Source organism: Candoia aspera, chromosome 2 (assembly GCF_035149785.1).
Source record: "Candoia aspera isolate rCanAsp1 chromosome 2, rCanAsp1.hap2, whole genome shotgun sequence".
NCBI lineage: Eukaryota > Metazoa > Chordata > Lepidosauria > Squamata > Boidae > Candoia > Candoia aspera.
Genome location: NC_086154.1, coordinates 145,961,685 through 145,977,895, shown reverse-complemented (window position 1 = coordinate 145,977,895; position 16,211 = coordinate 145,961,685). Strand labels below are relative to the sequence as shown.

Here is a 16,211-nt window from a genome sequence, read left to right as displayed (position 1 = left end):
TGTATCCTGCAATGTTGTATTTCAGTGCCTGATGTTAAGAAGGAGAAAGTACTTAACAGGTGCCCTTTGCCTGGGGGAAGCAGCGTAAAAGCAAGTGGACTAGAGAAATGATGGATTGGCTTGTAGAATTGGTTAATTTCCCTGATTTTCAGTCTTTGGTAGAACAGATTTTGAAGAATGGAAGGGTTTAGCTGCTAATTGGTACATAGGAATCCTGAAGAAATCCTGTGGGTGAAGGTGAAGAATGGGCCTCGTATAGCCATTAACCTTGAAGGAAGCTTTGGTTTGCAGATAAGAGTCTGTTTGTCATGAGGCTGAGAGCACGTTCTGTTTCTTCCTCCAGCAGGTCAAAAAGGGTGGCAAAAAGCGCCTACTGCCTCTGGCAGCAGCCACCTCGTCACCCAAGAAGCCACTTGATCTGCAGGTGTTTCCAGAGCCTCAGCCTTCTGCGGGACAGGAGCTTCTGGACCAGGAACCTCCAAAGCTGGAATTAGAGTTTCCAGGAGAGGACCAAACCAATATGCAGAGTCCACAGCCGGAGCCTCCTGTTACTGGGGATCAGCTGGCGCCAAAGCCCCGCAAGCGACGTTCTCGGAAGCATCTTCCCCCCATTCCTTCTGCAGGGAAAATAGAAGACGTGACATTGCAGGAGAGCAATCCAGAGGAAGCCATAGCGTGAGCAGCTGCCTTGTCCCATTCCCAGCAGATAGTTGTCCTTTCTTAGCCTCCTTATATATCATGGAAGCCCTCAAATCACGGACAATTATAATTAATCTGAAAGAATAGGAGGTTGACAGTTGATGGATTATGTTTGTTTTTCTTAAATTTACACAAAAAAGAATATCTCATAAATTCAGATATAAATTTTGATAGTGTGAGCTGCTGCTCTCTTCAAAAATCTGCTAATGTGACTCTGTTCTAGCTAAGCCATTAACTAGCCAAATGCAGAACACACTTGAGAGTTTTTGAAATGCATCATCAAACTTCCCTGGAATAAGTGTCTCCTGGGTTTTAAATGTACGGTATCTTTAAATCGTATTCTAAGGCAAAGAGGTCCCTTCTCTCTTTTACCAAATTAAGCCTATTACAGATTAAAACAGGCTAAAATAGAATTTAAAAACTTATGAAGTCATGTTAGCAAAGCTAATAATTTGATCAAAACACTGACATTTCTATGTTAGGGCTTAGAAAAATAATTATTACCAGGTTTAGCTGAATTACAGGTAGTCCTCGGGTTATGACAACAATTGGGACCGGAGTTTCCACCGGTAAGCGATGCAGTCGTAAAGTGCGATGTCGCATGGCCACATCGCTTAGCAATGGCAATCCTGGAGTCCCGGTTGCCATTGTAACCCCAGGACCATGCAGGTCGATAACCAAGGACCTCACGTGTCCATGACATGGGAAGAGACAGGAGTCCCAGGCAAGCAGGCCAGTGGACGAGAGCTGTGGGTGAGAGCTACAGGCAGTTGGGCAGGTGCCATAGGCAGGTGCTATGGGGCGTGGGCAGGTGAGTGCTGCGGGCAGGTGCTATGGTGTGCTGGCGTGTGCCATGGGCAGGCACTGTGGAGTGTGGGCAGGCATATGGTTGCCTTGGGCAGGCACTATGGAGCACAGGTGGGTGGGTGGGTAGGTGCTGCGGGCAAGCACTATGGAGCATGGGCGGGTGCTGTGGGTAGGTGCTATGGTGTGCTGGTGGGTGCTGTGGGCAGGCAGGTGGGAGGAAAAGCGGCAGGAGCAATTTGCAACCACCTCTTGGCTTCCCCATTGACTATGCTTGTGGGAAGTTGGCAGGGAAGGTCGCAAACGGTGATCACGTGACCGTGGGACACTGCAACCATTTTAATTGTGAGCTGGTTGCCAAATGCCCAAATCGCAATCATTTGACAGTGGGGATGCTGTGACAGCCACAACTTGGCAGACTAGTCGTGAGTCCCCCTCGTTCAATGCCATTGTAACTTTGAACGGTCACTGAACGAGTGGTCGTAACCTGAGGACTACCTGTACGCAAGAGGGAATAAGCTGCCTGTTTCAAACATCTGAAATGGTTTCTGCATAAATTTCTTTTCATACATTTTCTGATCAAATTATTCATAATTAATTTCCTGTGTATGACAGATAAAATGAAATAACATTTTCTTTCCCAAATGGTACAAGCTTCTTGTGACAATTTTTTTTAAATCAATGTATACATTCTTGAGTTAGATTCATGTTGGTAAAAGCATACTCCCTGAACTTTGAGATCTCTGTGCATTGTTTTCCATCATTCTTTTTAATGCCTTTCTGTTGCTTTCTGGAGGCCTGTTATTCAAGAAACAAATTACCAATTAATAACTTTGATAATATATATTTATGGTCTTTCCTAGCTGTGGGTCTACATGGTAACACTGGATACCAAGTAATGGAATATAAGATGGTTTATGTAAGGTTATGTAGGATCACTTTCTTCTCAGAAGCTTTTTCTATGCATCATTTAACCTACATGACAAAATGATACTTTCTTCTAGATTATATCCTTAGGATTTACTGATACCCTCTTTCAAATCTAATGCTGCTTCCTTTGTTACAATTCATTATAATTATTAAATTAATTAATCTAAATTATCAAAGCAAAGCCTGAAAAAGAAAGAAGATGGAAGAGAAAATATGTAATCACAAAGCAAAGAAATCAATGAAATTAAACTAAAATCCTCCACAATCCTTTCTTGCCTTCTTGTAGATAAATGGAAAAATACCCATTTCAGGCACCTACACAGGTGATATCAACATTTGAATTTACAGATCAGGAGTGGATTCGTCCTTCCAAAGTTGTACAGCAGTTCTTTTAGCTGCATAATTATGGGTAGAATGACATATTCCATATACTAGGGATATAACCAATGAGAACATGCTCAGTGTTAACAAACAACAATCATAGCATCTTATTGACAATGTGCTCAAGCTTCCAAATTACATATCTAAAAGCTATAGGTTTATAGTTACCCTGATCAGTTTGTGAGATATCTGTTAAATATGAAGCATCCATTTCATTTATTAATCTCAATTTAAAATCAAAGGAAGTTTATTTTATTTATTTATATTTCGAATTTTGTCACTGCACATCTTACTCAAAGAGTGAATCTGGGCAGTTTGTTTAATTGTTTTCAAAGCAACTTGCTGTTCATTTTAAGAAAATAGGACATTCATGTGCATTATTTTGAAAATCATGTAGATAATGATTTTATCTTCATCTTTCATTCTGATAAAAATAGTTACTTTATACTTATCTGAGCAGACATAGTGTGTTCACCATCTTAAACAGTCTCTCAACAATTGTCCACTTATCCAGCTCTGAAGATGAGCGGAAAGTGGTATAATTCTGGACCCTAATAGTTGGGTGTGTACTTGCATGAATCTCTGTAACCATTTTCTCTCCCTTTGTAAAGAGTTACAAGTACCTGTGCCTGTACCATGGCTCTCATTAAAAGCTTCAGAACTGTATAGGCTGCTTGTCTTTTTCCTTATCAATCTCTTTTAATGAGCCTCTTTCCAGGAAGGGTACAGGACATTGAATCTTTGATATGCTTTTTTAAAAAATAAAGCACAAATACATTTTGCTGTTTTCAGAAATATACATTCTTTCTTTTTTTTCTTTTTAGCAGTATCATTCTCAAGTATTGGTTTTAAGACAGGGCAGGAGACTCCATGAAGTTGTTGTGTCTGATCTGCGGTGTTCATTTTGGTAGATCTTGAAGAAACAAATAGCAGATTTGAGAAGAATGAAAAATATATGTGCATGCTAGACTAAATTCTGTCATACTTTTTTATAGTATGAAGAGAGGAAGAATACAGTTTAGGCAAAGAACGCTGTAACTGAGAGAGGATCAATGTTTGAGCCAGATAATCTCCAATAATGAAATAGTTCTAAGTATATAGGTATTAAAAACAAGTATTTGGTTGGGTTGTGTGAATATATTAATGTTAAGTGTTGGGCATCCAATCTAATGGGACGTGGTGGCGCTGCGGGTTAAACCGCTGAGCTGCTGAGCTTGCCAATCGGAAGGTTGGTTCAAATCCGCATGACAGGGTGAGCCCCCGTTGCTAGTCCCAGCTCCTGCCAACCTAGCAGTTCGAAAACATGCAAATGTGAGTAGATTAATAGGTACCGCTTCGGCGGGCAGGTAACGGCGTACCGGTTAGTCATGCTGGCCACATGACCACGGAAGTGTCTACGGACAAACGCCGGCTCTTCGGCTTTGAAACGGAGATGAGCACAGCCCCCTAGAGTCGGACACAACTGGACTGAATGTCAAGGGAAACCTTTACCTCATCCAATCTAATACAGGTGGTCCTTGTTTAATGACCACTCATTCAGTGACTGTTCAAACTTACGATGGTGCTGAATGTGTGGTAGTTACAACCAGTCCTCATACTTATGGCCAGCACAGCATCCCCGCAGTCAAGTGATCAAGATTCGGGCACTTGGCTAATGATTAGATGTCATAGTGTCCTGTGATCACAATTTGCGACCTTCCCTGCTGGCTTTGAACAAGCAAAGTCAATGAGGAAGTTGATAGGAAGTTGCAAGTTGCGATCATGTGAGGTCCTCACTTAATGACCTGTGCAGTCCTCGCTTCACAATGGCAACCAGGATTGCCGGAACTGCTATTGTTAAGTGGCATGGTCACATGGTTTTTCAACTTATGACTGCATCACTTAATGACAGAGTTTCTGGTCCCAATTAGCATTGTTAAACGAGGACTACCTGTAAGTATCATGAAAATGAACTATATTTTTTAATTGATCATTGCAATTACCATACTCATATAGAAGTGCTATATCTAGAATTTTGTAAAAGGTGTTTATTGAAAGAATGATTATCTAATGCTAAGACAACTTTGTTTCTGTGTAACCTTTGGTTTGAGCAAAAGTACTGCTGTACTTTCCTTTGAAAGTAAATCTACAGCAGTTGATCTGTTTATAAAACATGGACTTGCTTGCAGTTCATACAAAAGTTACTTCTTTCAAGGTTGATATATTTTTTTGGAACCTGGAAATGATATAAAGCTAATCTTGCAAATTAGGCTTTATAAAACTTTTCTTTCCTAAGGATAAATGTCAAAATTTGAAATACGTTGGGTACTTCATTTGGCAAAAATTAATGACAATTTCTGTACTTGCTATCTTTCTCTTTGTGCATGACTAGGACCTCTATCTTTCCCCTCTGTTTGAAACTGTAACTTTAGGCAAGAGCAGTGAAGTCAGAAAGAAATAGGGAAGCTTGGAATGGAAGCAATTTGCTACATACTCTTTTACTTTCACTTGATTTTCACTAAGATAGCATGCCAATAGACCTTTGAGCTTTGGAAGACTTTTTCAGCTGAAAACTGGGTAGAAGTGCTTTGAATCCTACTTCAGCAGCCTGTCCAACTGTCCTGGTATGTGTGTGAACATGTGTCTTTTGAGCAAATTCAAAACTTAAATCTCAGTGTTCAACCTCTACTGGGCGTCTCAATGTTCAAGGCTTAGCGTGTGGTATCTTCTGATAGCATGGCATGTTCATAACATGGTTTAATACTTACTGCAGATAACTGGGAGGACAGGCCTCCACCTCAGGCTAAGTTACTTCATCTGCCTAGCCACATTCCTTTGGCCTGGAGATCTTCAGTGAACTGTGCTGCTTAGTCAGTAGTAGCTAGAGGTTGATGACAAGGGCAATCAGAAATTGGACCAAAATGTTGCTGAGTTAATCATCGGCACCATATTATCACCATGTTATTACTGTTCCTGATAATACAGCTGAACATGGTTATGTTGTAGAAATTTTTTGAGAGCAGTTTTGAAAATCTCTTAGAGTGATAGATCAGATTGCAATAAGCAGCTGAAAAAGAATTATGATGTGGGTGAAAAGGAATGATTCTGTCCATCTTTTCTTCCAGGTGCTGTGCTAGCTGTCAGGGACAGTTCCCAGAAGTGATGCTGCCATCTCAGAGACGTTGTCGGTGGCTCTGCCCAGACTGCAGAGGTTGGTGCTTGAAGTGATGAGATGAGTTGCAAGGGTTTGGTTTTATTGACACTGTGCTGAAATGGTAGATTACTTACATTCCACTAAAGCAAATAAAGGATTAACTGGCCATTTCCTTGTTAGGAAGAATGGAGAGGGAGAAAGCTAGGAGAGCTTGGAGATCTGAGAAGGCAGGTAGGAACATCACAATGGTAACAGACAGAGGAAGGTGTGGTGGGAATCTGGGGGCAGGCCATGCTTGGGGACACTGGGTCCAATATTTGAAAATGTTCCCACTGTCTGGCCTTTGGCTTCTACCCTTGATGCCCGGTCATTGAATCCTCAATAGCCCTCTGCTTTGACTAATGTTGTTGAACCCCAGATTGGTGTGTGACAAGGCTGCCTTCATTCATGATCTTCTCATGGATGAAAGCGCTGGCCTGGTGTGCCTGAGACATGGGTGGGCTCAGAGGGGTGTGTACCTCTCTTGGAATTATGCTCACCTGGGTTTTGGGTTTTGCATTAACCAAGACTCAGGAGAGGATGGAGTCAGGGGGCTATTGTCATCTGTGTTTTTGAGGAGATTAGCTGGGATCGCTGCTGTTAAATCAGCTCAACTTTATCTGAGTTAGTGGTGGAGTTTTCTTCAACCTGTTTTTCTAGGGGTGGAGGTGGCTCAGGAGTTCACGGGCACTATGGCTACGATGGACCTGACCCAAATCATTAAGGGCCTGATACACAGAGGTCATGTTAGATTTGTTTTTTGTCTCAGGGAAGTAGTGACATGATTTGGATATGGGAATAATTAACATAAGTCCTTTGTCATGGTTGGATGACCCTTTGATTGCTTTAGAATTCTCCACAGGTGCTCCCTGCCACAGGGACTCTGTTGGGTTCCAGAGGGAACTTGGGGTTGTCCCTGAGGCTCTCTGGTACATGGTTCAACTCAGGCCTAAGTCATTGCTCAGAATGAGTGATTTTGGCCTTGGATTATGCCTTTGAAGTCTCTCCCTGCTTGTGGTTCCTGGGGAGTCCCTTGGTTTTCAGAGGAACTTTGTGAGGTGAAATAGCAGAAGAGATTCTTAGAGTACTGCTGGAGAAAGATAAAGAGTGAATCTAGCCAAACATGCTCTGAGCTGGACTTAAATGTGCAAGTCCAGTGGAATTCACTGGGAGGAGTTTGAGCCTCTTGGTCCCATGGAAGTGATCAGGTTTTTCAAGGCTATCAGTTTGGCTGCCTGTGTTTTAGATCCATGCCCTTCCTGCATGTCAAGTGGGCAGCCGTTTAAATTAAAGTAATAAATAAATAAATAAATAATTAAACGTCAGTAGGAAAGATAAATTCTCTTCCTCCTTCTCTTGAATAAATATTATTAACCTTACATTGAAGGCAAGGCATGAATCTGCAAGGCCCTTTTCTGACCAGAGGCTTCTAGAGTATAAGTGCGCCAGACCATCCATCTCCCTTGCTTTCTCTATTTGAACTTCTCTAGGTCTCTTTCGGGGAGAGCATTCTGTAAATCAGAAAGACTGCTGGAGACCTTGCTTTCTTTTCTTCTAATCCAAATGTTTACTGCCTGGCTGCTTTTCTGCTGTTCTGCCTGAGAAGCAGAGTGGCCTGTCAGATGTCTGATTCGCTGACTAATGTGCCTGGTAACCTTTTGATTGTTTGACTTTTTTCTACATGCTGAATTTGTTAGTAGACACCGAGACAATGTTTTTTGTGTGCCTGCTTTATATTTGCTTGTTTGTTTGTTTGTTTATTTATTTATTTATTTTGCTTCTTTCAGCTCAGAGAAGAGCTTTTAACAGGGAGCAAAGATATTATAAGGTAAGATCTAAGGCACAGGCACAATTTCTGTTTAATTTAGAAAGTATATTGAAGTCTGTGACTATAAAAGGTACTGTGCTTAGATATAAGCCTGTGCCAAATAGAAATACTACTGATGACTTATTGTAAGGTACAAGTATGTGAGAGAAACCATGATGTTATTATCAGTCTGCATTTTTGGAACTGCACCCCTCTGTTTGCTGTCTGCTTTCCAACTGATGAAAGAAGTGTTTTACCCCAGACAGAGAGACAGACAGACAGGCTGCTTGATGGAAAAGCTGAAAGGCTAAGATTCCACCTCAGATTTGAAATCTGCTTGCTTGTAATTCAACCCTGTTTGCCAGAGCAACTTCAGCACCACTTGGCTGTATGCTGGAATACATTAGAATAAGCTTTCCCTGTGTGAGACCCTCCCTCTGATGCTTTGCCCTTCGCTTCCTATCATCCGTAGCCAGCTTGCCCAGCCCAACTGGAAGGCGCTCTGTTTTGGATTTAGAGTATTGGAGAGGTACGGGAGCATGTACCCTATTTATAGATAACAGTAGGGCTGAAGATTGAGTTTCAGGATGAAAAGATTAAGAATATTTATTTATTTATTTGATTTCTATAGTCGCCCATCTCAGCGAGTGACTCTGGGTGGCTTGCAACAATAAAACTATAAAACAATTAAAACAATTACAATTAAAACAGTTAAAATATAAAATAAATACAGAATAAATATACATGGCTGCCAAGTGAGCAATGCATGAATGTTAATACAGCCAAGAGACAGGACCATTCACATGCTCGAGGCCCCAGGCCCAGGCACAATGCCAGGTCTTCATGGCCTTATGAAAGGCCAACAGGGTCGGGGACATCCTAATTTCTGGAGGGAGGATGTTCCAGAGGGCAGGCGATATGCAAGAGAAGGCACGCCTTCTAGTTCCTGCCAACCAACACTCTCTGGCTGACAGGACCTGCAGCATACCCAACCTACTAGATCAAATTGGACGGGCAGAAACAACTGGGAGAAGGCGGTCCCTTAGGTAACCCGGCCCCAAGCCCTGAAGGGCTTTAAAGGTGACAACCAGCACCTTGAATTGCACCTGGAAGCACACCGGCAACCAGTGCAGCTCACATAGCAGTGGTGTTACATGTGTCAAGTACCCGACACCATTTACTATCCATGCAGATGCATTCTGCACCAGTTGAAGCTTCCGAATGCTCTTCAAGGGCAGCCCCATGTAGAGCACATTATAGTAGTCCAGACAGGAGGTCACGAGGGCACGAGTGACTGTGAGCAAAGCCTCTCAGTCTAGGAACGGGCGCAGCTGGTGCACAACCTGAAGGTGTGCAAAGGCCCTCCTACCCCCGGCTGCCACCTGCTCTTTGAGCAGGAGCCGTGAGTCTATGAGGACCCCCAGATTGCGCACCGGGTCTGTCTGGGGCAGTGCAACCCCATCCAAGACCAAAGGTGGAAAAACCTTAGCACTGGGAGGCCCAAAAACCCAAAGCCACTCAGTCTTGCTTGGATTGAGTCAAAGCCCATTGCACCCCATCCAGGCCCTTACAGCCTCCAGGCACTGGGTCAGGACATCCACGGCATCACTCAGATGGTCTGGGGTAGAGATATAAAGCTGAGTATCATCAGCATATTGATGGTATCTTACCCCAAACTGTCGGATCACCTCCCCCAGCGGTCTCATGTAGATGTTAAATAGAGGGGAGAGAACCGAGCCCTGAGGAAGGAGACCACAGAGTAGGGGACATGGGCTGGACCTTCCCCCCCATCAACACTGACTGGAACCGACCCTGGAGGAAGGAGGAGAACCGTCACAACACTGTGCTGCCCACCCCCAACTCCCGAAGCCGGTCCAGAAGGATACCATGATCGATGGTATCGAAGGCCGCTGAGAGGTCAAGAAGAGCAAGGATGGTCGCACTGCCCCCATCCCGCTCCTGCCAGAGGTCATCTAAGAGTGCGATCAATGCCATCTCAGTCCCATGACCCAGCCTGAACCCTGACTGAAAAAGGTCCAGATAATCCACTTCATCCAGGGTCCTCTGCAGCTGCTATGCAACCACTCTCTCCACAACCTTCCCCAAAAAGGGGAGGTTGGAGACTGGACGAAAACTGTCCAGGCTGGTTGTGTTGAGCGATGGCCCCTTGAGGAGAGGACGCACCACCACCTCCTTAAGAGCCGGTGGGAGCACCCCCTCTCTCAAAGAGGAATTCACCACCACCCAGACCCAATCACGTGCCTCCTCCTGGGCAGCCTTGACCAACCAGGAAGGGCATGGATCTAATACAGAAGTGACCGAACTAGTAGCTGAGAGGGCCCTGTCCACTTCTTCAGATGCAACCGGATCAAACTCCCGGCAGATAACCATGCCAGACTTTGCCCCTGTATCCTCCACTGGCCCTCTCAGAGGGAGAAAACTCCTAGACCCATGACAGAATACAGGATGGGGTTATAATATAAAATAGGGCTCACTGGCAGGTTGTGCATTATTGTTGCCTCCATCTGTAGCGAAAATGTCCTAAGTAGTGCATTTTGCAAAGAATCTTGGCTCAAGATGGTAGATGGCCAGGGCATAATAACAACAACAACAATAATAATAATATTTATATGCCACCTGACTCCCAGTGACTCTGGGCAGTTTACAATTGTTAAAACATTTGATGGCTGATATCTTGAGTCTAGATAAGCAGGTTTTTGGTTTTTTTTTGCATTTTGATAAATGGCAGTTAAAAGTTTGGAGTGTACATCCAGTTTGATGCTTTTGTTGTGGTCAGCCAGATGGGTGAAGTGTGGTGCTTTTGAGGTGACAGGGCCTTGGATATTGCTTTCCCTGGAACCTTGTTTATCCCTACCCCTCTGCCCTTGCAGCAAATTGGCTGTGGTGTGTGCCAGGCCTGCCAGATGTCTCAGGACTGCGGCATCTGCAGTGTGTGTGTTCTGCGAGCCAAAAGCCCCAAGCTCCACATTGGCATCAAATGCTTGCTACGCCGATGCTTGAAGATTGTCAAAAAGGTACCATAGGCTGCTTCCTGCTTTTCCTTCCCTTAGTCCTTTTCCGTGGTTTGTGCTTTTCCTTCTTTTCTGCTGCGCCTTCCCAGTTGCACATGGGCTTGGAGACTGCTTTAAGTGTTAACAATTACCTCCCCCACCTTCATTCTCGTTTGCAGGGCCTTGAGTGCGGCATGTGTCAGGCTTGCAAGATAACTGAGGACTGTGGGACCTGTGTTATCTGTTTGAGGAGGCAGAGACCTGGCATGAAACGTCAGTGGAAATGTCTCAAGCGCCGTTGTCTCAAACGAAAGGTGTGTGCTTGATCCAACTAGTTTTGAAATTCTTTAAAGGGAGTGATCAAAGTGGAAGGAATATAAAAAAAAGAGAAAACAGCACCTGCCCATTCCATTTGGGGAGGAGGAGTCCTTTGCAAACTGAAGTAAAAAATTCAAGATATGGCTAGACTAGAGGTGTATCTGAGAGGAAAGTTCCAAGGATTGTACTTCTAATGGACCATAGAGGCTTGGCTTAAAGCAAGAAGCCAAACGGGAAACCTTCAGCTTGATGTGAAGTTCTGAATACTTGTAAAGCAATAAGTAGAGTTCATTACAGAGCAAAATAGCTAACTGTAATTTTCTCCTCTTTTATGTGATTTTGACATCTTTCTTGTGTGGATGGCATCCTGTCAGTTTCTTTAAAAGATATAAATCCTATTTTTCCTTGATGAAAAAAAATGGCTGATAGACTTACCTTGAGTTCCAAACTTAGTTTTTTTCCCCTTCTTTTCATTCTGCTTGTGCAGAGTGGCACTTGAATGTTTTTCTGTCTACTGCCAGATCAACTCACACAAGCCATGTTGGGCACCTCTCAATTTCTAGCCAGGGTGTCTTCTTTGCTTTAATAACCTGCTCAGAGTAAAAAGAGAAACAGCTTAAGAAGAATGTATTCAAAGACTGACAAAACATAACATTCCTTTTGTTTGTCTTAAGTATTGTGCTTCTAGATCCAGGTTGAGAGCATCTTGAAGGAAAGAACAATCATCCTTAGGCCTTTGAGAACTCTAATCCTGGAAAATAGATAGGGCCATGCTATTTGAAGTAGCAAGATCATGGCATCCAATTTGACATGTGGTTCCAAGTTTAAAGCTTGCTTACAAACTTACATTTTCTCATAGACTGTCTTGTCTGTGTATCTTTTTCATACAGTAGCCCACTGTATAAGCTAAATATGCCTGATAATGATTTAGAGGTTCTTGATGAAGATGGTGCACATGGCTAGTGGTGACTATTGATTATACAACTATCCCCCATATACTTAGACAATATATAACAAACTGCCTATTAATTTCATGAGATAAATATGTTGAGAAATGTTAAATGAATAAATGTTCATCCATATTCTTCCATGCAGGATTGCATCTCAGTATGATTAAATACATGTCCTCTGATAAAAAATGTTTTGAATGCCAGTGATAAGATTTTTGTTACAAAATTTACCTTCTTTTGTTCATCATTCCCTTAATCTTCTTCAGTATTGTAACATTTATGTTGAAGTGGAATGACCAGCATTGTGTACCAATGTTCCAGCTGTAGAATTTCCTTACTTTGGTTGTTTTCTCTTTCTGCCTTCAGACAGCTTATCCCACAATGATTTGCCTGTTGAGTCAGTTCACGAGAAATACTAACTGCTTTAGAACATCTTGCCCTGTGCAAACTGAGAAGGTTCCTTTCAGTTCCAAGTTGCAAGAAAAAAAATATCGGTGTTGGCGGAAGTTTGCCTGCCAGTATTACTCATTGTATAATGATGTTGAGCTTTCAGGGAATACTTATGTTCAGTTGTTGCATGATCCCATACAATTGCTAATATAAATATTCTACATTATTTTTCTTTGCTGTTTGGAACTCTTAACATCTGCTCTTATGGCAAGCCATCCTAGGAGTATCTTTCTAAAAACATCTTAGTTCATTTTTATTATGACATGTACTGTATGCTTCTTTGTTCTATGCTTTTTGCCTTTCAGGAGTTCTGCTGTTCTCTTCAGTCTGTTTCTGGACTACTTAGGCGCTGAGGCGTTTTCTTTCAATACCATTGTACATACTGTTATTCCTAAGTATGATTTTGTTGGTACAGTAGACTCTCAGTTAACCGGAACCCAAGCAACTGGCACTCTCAAGCAACTGGCAATAAAATTGAACCTGAAAAAAACCAGCACTCTCAAGCAACCAGCAAAAAAAATTGGTATCTCTCTGCTGCCATCTAGTGGGTATTACAGTTTAATAGTAACTCTCAAGCAACCAGAAACTACATTTATTCGACATCTACCAATCCTCATGGGTGCCAGTTAACTGAGAGTCTACTGTAGCTTGGAATGAACCACAATTGGTTCCTCTAGTCTAAGAACAATATTGATATAAACTAGATGGGGAATGCTCAGGGATATTTATATTGCAATTCTGAAGGGGAATAAAAGTGTATGGTGCTAAGGTAGAAGTTAGCTTCCTGAGACTCTTTGCTGTCATTTATAAAGATAGAAGTTTCTAGCCTAACTTATACTGAAAAGCATGAAGAGAGAAGTCAGAGAGGGACCTAATTATTCATGAATATTTCATATACAAGGCCTATTTGATTTAATAGAGCTGATTTTCAAGTAAATAGCAATATAGCTGCAACCTCAGTATGATTTCTAGAGGCTGAGAATAAACTGTTGGTGCCTGGTGTATCTTGTTTAGTAACTAGAACATCATAAATAAATTGGTGCTTAAAAGTTCGTGAGCCCTTTTGAATTTTCAATAGTTTTGCATAAATATGACCTATTAAATCAGATGGCTCATATTTTAAGGCTAAGGCTAATGTGTATATCTTTATAGAATTGTATCTTGTACTGGTCAGTGACCGTAATAAAATTGAACTGAACTGAACTGACCTAAAATGTGATCTGTTCCCCACACAAATGTCCTAAAACTAGATAAAGAGAACCAAATTAAACAAATGAGTCAAATACATTATACTTATTTATTGAGGAAAGTGATCCAAAGCTACATATTTGTGTGTGGCAAATGTATGTGAACCTCTAGGGTTATCAGCTCATTTGAAGGGGAAATTAGAGTTAAGCATTTCAGTCAATAGGATGATAATCCAGTGTGAATGTGGGAGGACCTGCCTTATTTAAAGAACAGATTCTGGGTATTCACTCTCAAAGTCTGATCTTCACAACACAGGTATGTGGAAGTGTGTTATGTCATGAACAAAGGAGATCTTGGAGGACCTTCAAAAAATAGTAGATGCTTACCAGGTTGGAAAAGGTTACAAAACTATTTCCAAAGAGTTTGTACTCCACCACTCCACTGTCAGGCAGATTGTGTAAAAATGGAGGCTATTCAACACCATCATTACCCTCCCTAGGAGTGGTTGACCAGCCAGTATCAGACCAAGAGCAAGGTGCGTGATATTCCAGGATGTCTCAAAGAATCCCAGGGCAGCATCTAAGGAACTAAGGCCTTTATTGCATTGGTGAATGTCAGTGTTCATGAGATCACCATCAGGAGAACCATGAACAACAAAGGTGTACATGTCAGGGTTGCAAGGAGAAAGCCACTATTCTCCAAAAAGAACATTGCTGCCAGTCTGCAGTTTGTGAAAGATCACATGAATAAGCCAGAAGGCTATTGGAGGAATGTTCTGTGGACGGATGAGACCAAATAGAATTTTTTGGCTTGAATGAAAACATTATATTTGGTGAAAGGCAAACACTGCATTTCAGCATAAGAACCTTATCCCATCTCTGAAACATGGAGGTGGCAGTATCATGGTTTGGGCCTGCTTTGCTGCCTCTTGACCAAGCTTGCTTGCCATCATTGATGGAACTATAAACTAGCGAATTCTAGAGGAAAATGTCAGGGTATCTGTCCATGAACTGAACCTCAAGAGAAAGTGGATCATGCAGCAAAACAATGACTCAAAACATACAAGTCGTATGACCAAAGAATGGTTAAAGCAGAAGAAAGTTAAAGTTTTGGAATGAACAAGTCAAAATCCTGATCATAATCCTATAGAAATGTTGTGGAAGGACCTGAAGCAGGCAGTTCATGCGAGGAAGCCCACCAACATCCCTGACTTGAAGCTGTTCTGTAAGGAGGAATGGGCTAAAATTCCTCCAAGCCGATGCGTAGAACTGATCACAGTTACTGGAAATGTTTAGTTGCAGTTATTAACATATGGCTGTGAGAGCTGGACCATAAGGAAGGCTGAGAGAAGGAAGATAGATGCTTTGGAACTGTGGTGTTGGAGGAAAATTCTGAGAGTGCCTTGGACTGCAAGAAGATCAAACCAGTCCATACTCCAGGAAATAAAGCCAGACTGCTTACTTGAGGGAATGATATTAAAGGCAAAACTGAAATACTTTGGCCACACAATGAGAAGACAGGACACCCTGGAGAAGATGCTGATGCTAGGGAGAGTGGGAGGCAAAAGGAAGAGGGGCTGACCAAGGACAAGATGGATGGATGATATCCTAGAGGTGATGGACTCAACCTTGGGGGAGCTGGGGGTGGTGACGACTGACAGGAAGCTCTGGCGTGGGCTGGTCCGTGAAGTCACGAAGAGTCGGAAGTGACTGAATAAACAACAAAAATTGCTGTCCAAGGAGGCATGCCATTCAGTGAAAGCAAAGGTTCATTTACTTTTGCCACACACAAATATGTACCTTTGGATCATTTTCCTCAATAAATCAATGAACAAATATAATGCTTTTGACTCATTTGTTTAATAGGGTTCCCTTTATCTAGTTTTAGGACTTGTGTGGAGAACATCCCATGTTTTAGGTCATATTTATGCAGAAATATTGAAAATTTAAATGGGTTCACAAACTTTTAAGCACCACTCTAAGATAAATGCAGCAAAAGATGATGTGCATATGATCAAGTATGCACTGAATTCAACTTTATATTTATTTATTTATTTATTTATTTAATATCCCACCTTTATTGTTTCTATAAATAACTCAGGGCGGTGAACATATCTAATGCTCCTTCCTCCTCCTGTTTTCCTCACAACCTCAGCCCCAAGAGGTGAGCTGGGCTGAGAGAGAGTGACTGGCCCAAGGTCACCCAGCTGGCTTTCCTGCCTAAGGGGGACTAGAACTCTCAGACTCCTGGTTTCTAGCCCGTTACTTGGTGAAATAGAAGATTGCCTTTTTAATGCAGTATATCTGCTGCCCCAAACTTTCTGTCCCATCTCTAGGATCTAAAGCAGCTTGATGAAAATGTTGATTCTTTGAATGTGCTCTGTTAACTTCTTGCAGCACACTGTCCTAGTGTATAAAGGAGAAATGTCTGTTAAAAGTAAGCTGCTGCACCTGAGAGGTTGGTTTAATATAAGATGGACATAGCTTCTTCAGCATTTTTAT

The 16,211-nt window shown here is 42.2% G+C and overlaps 1 protein-coding gene across 13 annotated transcripts in view; it reads left to right on the top strand.

The window, feature by feature from the left end:
- The window catches only part of MBD1 (methyl-CpG binding domain protein 1), a 71,567-nt gene that overhangs the window by 24,066 nt on the left and 31,290 nt on the right, over positions 1 to 16,211 (top strand). For 11 of the 13 annotated variants that reach the window (XM_063294019.1, XM_063294010.1, XM_063294011.1 and 8 more), the window contains exons 5-9: positions 347 to 675; positions 5,919 to 6,004; positions 7,774 to 7,814; positions 10,685 to 10,828; positions 10,984 to 11,118. In XM_063294019.1, the coding sequence (XP_063150089.1) occupies positions 347 to 675; positions 5,919 to 6,004; positions 7,774 to 7,814; positions 10,685 to 10,828; positions 10,984 to 11,118 (735 nt within the window). The remainder of the gene's footprint in view (positions 1 to 346; positions 676 to 5,918; positions 6,005 to 7,773; positions 7,815 to 10,684; positions 10,829 to 10,983; positions 11,119 to 16,211) is intronic. The other 2 variants (XM_063294012.1, XM_063294022.1) reach the window with 1 other exon arrangement.